Raw genomic sequence first — 11,445 nt, forward strand, 5'->3', positions numbered from 1 at the left:
TTGCAAATATGCCCCTTTCTGCAGCAGTCCACTGCGGCAAAGGGGCATTCCTGGGCATTCCTCCGCAACACCCAGTGCTTTTTCATGCTGCCCCATATTCACAGGGACGGGGCAGCACTAAAAACTAAGGCCAGGTAAAACCTGGTCCTAGGATGGCGATATGAGGAGAAAATTAATTTATCCTCGTATTTTGCTATTTCCATGCATACTGCAGCACACATAGAAACAGCAAATCGCCTGTAAAGATTGTTTATGTGCAGGAAAGGACATGTTCCTGCACATAAACAATCACCCCTGCAGTGCAAGCACCCTTGCAACGTGGCGCAAGGGCGCCTGTGCTGGAGCTAGGCAGTTTTTTTATTGCCATCGCTAGGGGAAACGCAGGGGTGCTCCATATTTTTGTAAATACGGCGCATCCCTGCATTTTGAAAATGTCCGAGCGCGGCGTTACCAAACTTGGCATTACACTGTGCTCCGACAATTTTCTTGTACATATCCCCCATGTCTGTAAACCCTATACACTCCAACATCATATTCAACAACAACATTCTCTTCAATGGCAACTTTCCAACATCATTATCAACCATACATGCACTCCCAACACGGCATCCGAAAACACCGTACTCTCCAACACCATAAGGCAGAATTACTACACTCTACAATGTTTATAACAGCAGACGACACTCCACCATCTAGAACACCATCCTCTCCAGCACCATACTCTTCAATACCATAAGGCAGAATTACCACACTCTACAATGCTGTTACCTATACCAGCAGACACTCCACCATCTAGAACACCACCCTCTCCAGCACCAAACTCTTCAACACCATAAGGCAGAATTACCACACTCTACAATGCTGTTACCTATACCAGCAGACACTCCACCATCTAGAACACCATCCTCTCCAGCACCATACTCTTCAATACCATAAGGCAGAATTACCACACTCTACAATGCTGTTACCTATACCAGCAGACACTCCGCCATCTAGAACACCATCCTCTCCAGCACCAAACTCTTCAACACCATAAGGCAGAATTACCACACTCTACAATGCTGTTACCTATACCAGCAGATACTCCGCCATCTAGAACACCATCCTCTCCAGCACCATACTCTTCAACACCATTTGTTTCAGGGAGGTGGAGCATTTCCTTGAATTATAATGTATGTTGTTATCCTTTCAGCCCCACATACAGCAAAGTGGTGCCAGGGGAAGGCATGCCTCTTTCCAAGGACCCCAACCAGAGGGGAAATCTCATCATCAAGTTCGACATTCAGTTCCCTGAGAAGCTGACCCCAGAGAAGAAGCAGCTGATACAACACGCCCTCCTGATGTGAGGGCAGCTGCACCCAGGACATGGGGGTTCCTCATTACAATACAAACATCCTCTGGACTATATCATTGCAGCTAATGTCACATGACTTTCTACTGTTGATATTCCCATTCATTTTTACTCTGAAAACAGGATTATATATTTATATATTGTAAATGGTAGAAGCCATATTCTACTAGGGGTGTCCGCGCACAATAAAAAGCTTATCTCTTCCTCAATTCATTGTTTGCATTTCGCATTACGTTAAAATAGGAATTCTTGTCATTCATATAGTAACTGACATATACACAGAGAAACATACTGTGGAGTTCTTTTTTGTATGGCTATTCCTGCACTCTTATTCCAGGTAATGTAGTAGGTTTGGGAGCAAGCTACCACTGGGAACACTACTGGATGGATTTCTGCAGCCAGTTGGAATGTATTTTTTTTTAGGACTCTAGTATCTTTTCCAGACTCTTGTGCAAGCTTGGGTGGAGCTGTAGCACTTTACAAGTAACGCGGGACTGGATTGAAGGCTGCGCTGGGGATTGGCTTGGATTGGATGGATTGTCATGATTGGATGGGATGACCCGTTCAGCTTCCACAAAAGCTACTAAAAACTGGTTGTAACAAAGCACTGTCTGTACTTGACACAGGAAATATAAAACCACACGACTCACTGCTAACAAGGGGGACGGTATGCCTAGTGAATGATCAGCAGAATTGTCGTGTCAGGTTATCTGAAGCCTATTAAAGGGCAGTGCTTGATAATGTGTCTCTCTTCTGCAAGGGAATCGAGTTAAGAGCAACATGGCTCATGGTCCCTTAGCAGACAGATAAGCAGCCACCTCAGATGGCCTTTTAGAAAAGGGTACATATGTCCTCCATCACAGGATGGGGGGATGTCAAAACATATTTTCAAAGATAGTATTTTCATTTTGGAAAATGATCTTGTATAGAAAACATGATTATAGGAGGCTATATTTTGAAGTCAATTACAATTATATTTTTGCAGTATAATACATTTTGCTAACACTTTTTGCCTGGGTCTCCCTGTCACCAATTCCTCACTTATAGCTACCTTCAGATTCTTCAACTTTTGAATCGCACCAGATGCTAGACTAGATCTATAAGTGCTGAAATAGCTCTCAGGCGCCAGAAGGTGGTCACATGGTTCCTACTCGACTGCTGCCTTCTCTAGATATGACGTAATAGAGCCATGAATGATACCACTGAGGGCTCTGACGTCAGTTGCTTGTTTCCTGTGCCCATCGACATTGATCCTGAGTTTCACTGGAGTTTTATTCAAAAACATTTTTGCTTGTAGGGAATATGCCACATCTGCAGTTGCGGCTGCCTCAGAACGAGGGGGGTGAAAAATAAATAAAATAAACTTACCTCCGCCGCACGCCTCTCCTCCGTCTCACTCTGGTAGCACCGGAAGCACCCAGATTCTCCCAGCCAATCATGACGCTGCATTAGCAGCATCATGATTGGTCTGAGTGGCCTGTTTGGCCACTCAGGCACTGCCTGGGAGCCTGGGCACGTTCTCCACCGGGATGTGCAACACAGGCAGGTGGAGAAAATGCTAAATGCGCATGGCTGTTTGGCCGGCCCGGAGGGATGGCAAAACCATCATGCGCACTTAGGGAGTGCAAACCACTACTCACTCTGCTCTGGCGAGCTCAGCCCCACCCCGCCCAACCTGGCTCAGAGTCCCGCACAGAAAAATAAATTTATAATAACGTCTTGATATCATTTCTTTTACATTTTTGCACTGCTCAAACAGCAGTGGGGCAAACCTCCTCCGCCTTAGCGGAGGAGCCGCTACTGCACCTCTGATAGGATCAGGTTCTCAACCGGCCCTCCATGGCTCAATCTAAAGTCTATTTTGGATTCCCAGGGCCCACGCTTTTAGATCGTTGAGCCTGTAATGAGGTAGTACCTTACGGGCTGCCACGCTCGCTACATGAATGCCAGGGTCCGGCCCCTCAAGATTGATGGCACTTTGTTTTGCTGTTCTAACAGTTATTTCCTTAATTGTTCTAATTTTTTGTTCCCTCATATGAACGGAGTTTCATGTTCCTTTCTGGGTCTTCACAACCTCAAGTCTGTTCTTGCTCAGGTTGTGTTGATAATGTGGTCCTCTGTGTAGGCTCTTATTCTGGGGCTTGACAACCGTATGATATCTATCGACCCACAGATCATGGTTACGATATACTGCTCCTCTAGTCCACCAGGCAGATCTTTGCATTTCAAGTTGGATTTCACTCCTTATTAGTTTTTAATTGTCCATTTCACTCCATCTTTGATACCTTGGCCCAGATGTACGAAGCCCTTGCATTGCCATTGCACACAAGCCAGCGCAAGGCAACGCAAGGGTGTCGGTGAGATTCATTGAGCCACGCAAAGCCATCTAGCGTGGCTCTGAGTGGCTTGGTAAATCTGGAGTAACACAAGGCAGTGAAAGGTGCTGCCTTGTGTTACTCTGCCCTGGGAAGGCTTTCCATGGGTGGATTGGGTGTCCCCATGCATCCACCCATGGATTTTGGCATATTCCCGGATTTACTAAACTTGGGAATGCATCAAAAGGCCACACCATCCCAGGTGAGGCGTAACAAGGAGAAATATGTCTTGTGAAGGAAGGTATCCCTTCCTTCACAAAAACAATTCTTGCTAAAAACAATCCTTGCTATAACGCAGGCACCTTTGCACCATGGCGCAAAGGTACCTGCGTTGGTGCTAGGCTGCACTCAGTGTGCCAGCGCAGGGATAGAGCAGGAATGTGCCACATCTCAGTAGATCTGCTTAATTCCTGCCCTCTCTTTGTCACGCAACACAGCAAGCAAGCTGTCTTGCTGCATCTGCCCCCTTGTGTCTCCACTATGGCCATGTTGCTGGTTGCAATACATCTTCATTGTCGGGTTTGTGTGTTCCAGGCCTTTTGGATTGGCAACTAAGACTGGTTACTGCAGCTTGTGTCAAACCAGCGGTTTATATTTTACTTCTGAATCTAGAGTTTCAGTAGTAGCTTCAGTCTTTGGAGCATTTCCTCTTCTTCGAGGTAGTATAGGGCATGCCCTCCCTATGGCCTTCCATCTGTACAGAGAGTTTATGTTCTTTGAATTAGTAATGTTTAGTGTTATGTGTCACTAGGTTTTGATGGCTGGGTATCCTACTACCATTTGTACTAATGGTTAACCGCCAGGGCAAAGGGTCTTTTGGCTTCATCTTGCTGGCAGCTGTGATTGACATCTCTACCTGGAGATGACCAGGTTCATCCTTGTCATTGGAGCACTCTTTCAATGGAGCTTTTTCTTTCGTACTACATCTACAGTTTTACTGCATCCTTGTGATTCCCTTGCAGGGGTCTATAGAGATCTCATTTCTACTGTAGTGGGCCTGGCATTCATTGGTAAAATGTTGGGTGATGTGTGGCGGGCTCATCAAGGTGGTGCATTGGTGATTTTGATCAGATTATATTGGCCATGGAAGGTATGGGGTGGAGACCGTGTACGCCTTCTCTGTGTTTATGTTTTACTCATTGGATCCTGTCCTGTGAGCGTCTCTCAGGGTCTCACTCTACTCCTGCACACCTCCCGTCCAATGAGCTCTTCTTGTAAAGGCTGGTCCAGCCAACCTATTTGCATTCCAGGTCATTGGTTTTAACCTGCATGTTTAGTCTGGGACTGTTTTGTACTTCTCTTCGAATGCTGAGTACTTTTGGTGTGTGGTACTCAGCAGTTGTGCGATTGACAAAATGTTCTCCAGGCGAGACATTATGGCAAACAACAGCAACATCTCATCAGACTGCACGTTCTTATGGCATCATTTGTTGGTTTGACCATTCCCTCTACTACCCCATGGAGCAGTTTGCAGAAAGACCTTAAAAGAAAACCTTAAAGAAGTAATGATCTCTTCAGATAAAGCGTCCATTCTGCCAAAAATGTGGCAGAACTTTTAGCCTTTAGCCATTTGCCATGGTGTGCTTTCAATCCTGGTATAGCAGAAGATTCAAGATAGTCCTTTCTCCAGGAACATTCTGTTTCTCCTACACGGGATCTTTGATATATTCACATGCTTTAATTTTTCCCAGTAGTCAGGCTGGGAATTACCGGTAAAATAGCAGTATACAGTGCGAAGCACATAGAATCCAGTGTAAAATGGGCAGAGGCCTGAAACAACATTGTACATTTCATAGCACATCCACCTCATTTGAAAGCACTCAAACGTCAGCCAATGAGGTGGAAGCTTAAGCTCTCCTACTCCCCTAGAGGCCACCTTAGCTCAGACTTTTCCCACACTTCATGTGTGAGGGAGTCCCAGACAGAGCTCTGATCAGGTCTTTCGGTGAACCTTAAATTTGTTACTTTCGTTATCTGCCCTAATTTAAACCAGCTCTATCTTCAACGCAGAAGTAATGTGAGTTGTTTTTAAGGAAATTATAAAAGAATTCTGGAACAGGGAAATCTTTTTGCTGGACAGCCAACTGTCACCAAATATCACCATAGCTGATAGACAAGAAATCTCTTTTCAAGGCTTATTCATCCTGTGGTCTAAAAAAGATTAATATTTACTGTGTATTTACTGGCTGTACCCAAAACATAAGGGGGCAGATTTATGAGACCCTTGCGCCACTTTTGCGTCACTTTTCCCATGTTAAAAGTGACGCAAAAGTGGCACAAGGGGCTCATAAATCTGCCCCAAGGTATCTAAATGTGACATTTGTAGGAGTTTATCATCTAAACCTCTTAAGGACAGAGAAAGGAGGTTGGCTTTGTATCTGATGGCAAAAGATAATATTTCTCCTTCTAAACTGGATCCCCCTCTTCAGGTGAAGATTTCGTGAAAAGTGCTCCTCCAACCACTTGCACGAAGGCAGCACAAAAAAGGATACATAGTCAGTGTCATGGGTTGGACTTGTTTGGAGCAGAGCTTGCTGTTACCCCATCTGTCCATAAACAAGAAAAATATGCCTCTAAGGGTTCATCAGATTGCATTGAAGATAAACCTCTAAAAAAGAAATGTGTCTCGTCTACAATGTTACCGTCAACGACCTCATCATCTACGAGGCCATCGATGACAAGACCTTCAGCGTCGATGGCGACAACACCGTTGACGCCGTTCCCGTCAACAAAGGAACCTTCTCTGTCGACGACAGCTTTGCGGTCTACAACTATGTTGACGGTGACCACCATACCGTCCATGGCAGAAACTATTCCGTTGACAACTATTCCATTGATGTCACTACCACCAAATGCAGTTTTCACACCTCTGCTTTCACCATTAGAGGTATCAGCATTACCACCTAGTCAAATTTGCAATCTGATAAGGAAGATGAGGCAAGTGAATATGGTTCGCAAACGGCTTATAGCCCAACATAGTTGAATGTGCAATATGTCTCAGAGTTTGGGTAGGACATAGAGGAAAATAACTTTTATTCAGACTATGATTACCATATTGATTGTATTCCTCATGCTTCAAGGTCTTGCCTTCCGCCTAGACACCCTGAAGTTGTTCAGGTGCTTATGGCTTTTTTAACTACATTACAGCAAATGATGGTAACTTTTCAAAAGTTAGTACCACAACAACCAACACAACAGCTTACGCCTTTATCAGCTAACCCTCCTCCTCAGCAGTTACTCCACCGCCTCCAAAAGAATCACCCAGATTAGTCGCACCAACGCCTGAAGACATGGGCAACAATGACTCCAATCATTCTATCTGTTCTGATATAGATGAGGAAGAGGGTGAACTGCTACAGGATTATGGAGGACAAAATGATATAGCAGATGATATAATGATCCCAAGGGAAGGAGATGGTGCACCTGTTTCTCAATAACTGATCGGTGATATTTTCAAATTTCATTCTCTTATGGAAGGAGCTGTGAAGAAATGTAATCTTCCAATGAAGTCCATAGAACAATGTTTCCTTTATGAGCACTAAGGAAGCCTGTTAAAGCTATTCCAATTCTAGATTTTATTTGGACAGAAGGTCTCAAGTTAATGAAGACTCTGGATATAGTTCCGACAGCAATTACTTGCCTGGATAAAAACTCCGGAAGCCACTTCAGCTTGCCTCTCCGGGCAACTAAGCGGATTCAGTTATTTCCTTAGCAGCTCAAAGAAGACTAAAGACTCCACTTGCACCGTCTTCCAGTCCTCCGGATAGAGATAGCAGGTATATAGATAATCAAGGCAAGAGAATCTCATTTACGGCAGCAACCTCCATCAAATCAGCCAACACTTTGGCAAGCTTAGGACATTATGATTGCCAGATGTGGCATGATATGCACCATTGCTTGAACAGAGGCTTAGAGGGAGACATTGAGAGCTATCCTTAAGGAATAACTCACTTCTTCTTTCATTACTGATTTAGCAATGGAAGTCTCCGAGGTGTCTGTCAGCTTGCAGGATAAATTGTGTTGGGAAGGCAAGATTGGCTAAATTCTACAGCCTTCCAACCTGAGGTGCAATCAAAGATTTTGACATGCCTTATAATGGTCTTACTCTCTACAGCAAGCATGTGGATGAGGCTCTTTCGGGTCTTAAAACAGATACAGATACTGCCATGGTTGTGGGTGTCCTACAGTAGCTCAGATTTAGATCCTCTAATTTCTGTGCCACTCAAAGATCACAAAGTTTTCGGGGAGGAATCAATCAATATGGAAGTCAACAATCGCATAATCCTCAAAGACAATGTGGGTATGACCAAGGATACTGCGAAAAGCATAGTTAAAAGCAGCCCCATGGGAGACCATCAGGAAGAAAGAGTAGTGTTCTTCAATCATGTACCAGAAAAGGGATAGACTATCTGCCTTTGTCCCCTTTTCCATCTCCTACACTGCAATTTGGGGAGGGGGGCAGAATTTCCCGGTTTGCCCCTGCTTGGGAGTCTATAACAATGGACAAATGGGTGAGGCAAATTATTCTTTCAGGGCATACATTGGAATTCGTCCAGAGACCCTCTGTGAACCCACCCTAGAAAGAGCATCATCTTCATCTAAAGGAGCTTCAGCAAGAAATTATTTTACTGATCAGGGGAGCTATAGAGATAGGCCCCAAATCACAGAGAAAACAGTTTTACTCCAGGTATTTACTGATCAAAAAGAAAATGTGTCAGTGGAGGCTAATCTTGGATCTCAGACAGCTAAACAAGTTTCAGAAGAAGCAATCTTTCTGGAAGGTTACCCTGCATTCTGGTGATGCAGGTAGGAGATTATGACATTCCTGGATATTTGGGATGAGTATTTCCACATGCCCATTCATCAAAAACACAGAAAATGTCTACGATTCCTGGTAGCAGGGCACCATTATAAATTCAAGACTCTGCCTTTTGGGCTCAAATCAGTCCCTCAAATTTTTACCGAATGCCTCGCTCCAGTAGCTGCCTTCCTCAGACGGGAAGGTCATCAGGTGTCCCAATACCTTGATGACTGGCTCATCAAGACTCCATCAAAGGAAGAGGTAAGAAGGTCTATGGCGGCCCGCATCAACCTGTTCAGGAAACTAGGCCTCACGTTGAACAGGAAGCAGTCTTCATTGAAGCCTCGATTCAGTTCTTAGGTGCATTACTCGACATGCAACTGGGAAAAGGTTTCCCATCTCAGGAAAGGGTCAAGAGGTTGCAAATTGTGGCAACAAACATCTCTACAAAACAGTAAAATACAGTGAGCCAATACAAAACCCTACTGGGCCTGATGGTGTCATGGTTAGAAATGGGGGCCTCTGGTTGGCAGTGGTTTGCACCCTGTCCAAGTAGGGACCCTTCCTTTTAGTCAGGATAAGGGAGTTACACACCCACACCTAGATAACCCCTGCTCACCCCCTTGGTAGCTTGGCATGAGTTGACAGGCTTATCTCAGAGGCAATGTGTAAAGAATCTGCACAAAAAAGACACAGTAACAGTAAAAACACTACAAATGGACCCAACACCAGTTTAGTAAAGTATATTTATCTAAACCAAACAAGACCAAAATGACAAAAATCTAACATATACAACTCCAAATATGACTTTCAAAAGGTTTCAAGCAATTCTGTCCATAGAAAACTATTGATGTGTGATTTTTACTCAAAGTACCTCAAATGCGTCAAAATCCACAAGGCAAAACAGCTGCAGAGGAGGGAAGCATTTAAAAACACAGTGATGCATCAGTTCCTGAGTGCTTGGGGAGGTGATGCAACAGTTCTGCTGCACGCAGGAGAAGTGGTGCATCGAATCCGGAGTGTAGAGGGAAGTGACGTGTCGATTTCCCAGGCGATTCTGGTCTGCGGGTGTTGCGTCAGAAAAACTTGCCGCACAGGTACGATGCGTGTGAAAATTCAGGTGCTATGGGCGCTGCGTGGATTTCCGTAGCCATTGACCAGTAATGAGTTGATTCTTTTATCTGCACAGTGGGGACTGCGTTGGAGGTGGTGTGTGTTGGTTTCTCGGACTGCAGGCAGGCGCTATGTCAGTTTCTTTGACCGCAAAGGGCAGTGCATTGGAAATTTCTCCCGCACAGAGGTGCTGCATTGGAAAATTCAGCTGCAAGAAGAGCAAATCGTCGATTTTGTAGATTTCTTCAGTTCTTCACTGGTGTCTGTAGCAGGAACAAACTCCAGAGGCCCAGAACTGGAATAGGCACCCCCAGGCAGGTCAGAACTCCCAGCAGTAGAGTTCAAGAAGTCTGTAGATGGAGTCTTGGTGTCCCTGAGACTTCAGAACAGGAAGACAGCATACATAAGCCCTTGGAGATTCTTCTCAAGCAGGTTTCACAGCAAAGTCCAGTCTTTGTCTTCTCCTTGGCAGAAGCAACAACTGCAGGCCAACCCAGCAAAGCAACACATAGCAAAGGGGCAGTCTCCTCCTCACAGCTCTTCTACTTGACAGAGGTTCCTCTTGATTCCAAAAGTAGTCTAAAGTTCTGGAATTTTAGGTCTAATACTTGTACCCCTTTTTTCCTTTGAGCTTTTTGTTCAGAAAGTCTCTCTTGCTCAGTAAAACTAGTTCTGTCCTCTCTGGGCCAGTTTCACTACAGGAGGTGGAGACAGTATTCTGAAGAGCAGTCACAGCCTATACAGCTGTCAGTGACAACTCCTCCCACCACTCTAGCCCAGGAGGGCCAATCAGCATATGCAGGGCACACCTCAGGTCTCTTTGTGGGAGTGTCTGGCGTGAATGCACATACAGTCCCTGTCAGTTTAAAACCAGACGGTGAATCCACAAGCAGGTAGAGGCATACAGGACGGTTAAACAAGAATATGCCCACTTACTACAAGTCAGATTTTCAAACACACAAATTAACAAGCATTGGCATACCCAATAGGTCAAGCCTTTGGGGCCTTATAAGTGTTTAGCCAGAGCTATTGACTTTGCCAATGTCTTCAAGCTGTGCTGTACAGAAGTGTGGCTGCTGTGCAGCATGCTGAAAAGTTATAATAAAAAAGTGTCAGAAGCATTTTTGTTACCTTATGTATGACCAAGAAGGAATTATGTACAACTGAACGACCATATTAAAAAAAGTATTTACAATAAAAAATTCTCAGTTTTCTTTTGTTCTTGCAATGCTGGCAACTTGTTTCTGCCTCTTCCAATGGCTGTTTGTTTATGCCCCCTAAAAAAAAAAAGCTTTAACAATCAGAGGGTGAAGGTTGGGAACTAGTACCTGTATTATAACACTAGCAGCGGCCAGACGCTAGGGGAGAATCAACAGATGCCAGATTCCGAGAGCAGGCTGAGGTGGTGCTGAGTGATGCTGAAGTGGTGGTGGTGACTGGTGCGGAGACGATGCTGAGGTGATGCTGAATCATACTCAGGTCTTGCTGAGTGATGATTATGTGGTGGTGTGCAAAGGCGATGCTGAGTGATGCTGTGGTGGCGCTGAGTGACGCTGTGGTGGCGCTGAGTGGCGCTGAGTGACGCTGTGGTGGCGCTGAGTGACGCTGTGGTGGCGCTGAGTGACGCTGTGGTGGCGCTGAGTGACGCTGTGGTGGCGTTGAGTGACGCTGTGGTGGCGCTGAGTGACACTGTGGTGGCGCTGAGTGACACTGTGGTGGCCCTGAGTGATGATGTGGGGGCGCTGAGTGATGTTGTGGGGGTGCTGAGTGATGCTGTGGGGGTGCTGAGTGATGCTGTGGTGGCG

General features: G+C 45.2%; 1 protein-coding gene across 1 annotated transcript in view; it reads left to right on the forward strand.

Annotated features, from left to right (window-relative positions):
• Window positions 1-1,560, forward strand: part of DNAJB13 (DnaJ heat shock protein family (Hsp40) member B13) — a 67,980-nt gene extending 66,420 nt beyond the window's left edge. Inside the window, exon 8 of the mRNA XM_085623326.1 lies at window positions 1,193-1,560. Within this exon, the coding sequence (XP_085479452.1) occupies window positions 1,193-1,346 (154 nt within the window). The 3' untranslated portion in view covers window positions 1,347-1,560. The remainder of the gene's footprint in view (window positions 1-1,192) is intronic.
• Window positions 1,561-11,445: the final 9,885 nt, after the last annotated feature.

The sequence above is a fragment of the Triturus cristatus genome, chromosome 8, assembly GCF_964204655.1.
Source record: "Triturus cristatus chromosome 8, aTriCri1.1, whole genome shotgun sequence".
NCBI classification, from domain to species: Eukaryota; Metazoa; Chordata; class Amphibia; order Caudata; family Salamandridae; genus Triturus; species Triturus cristatus.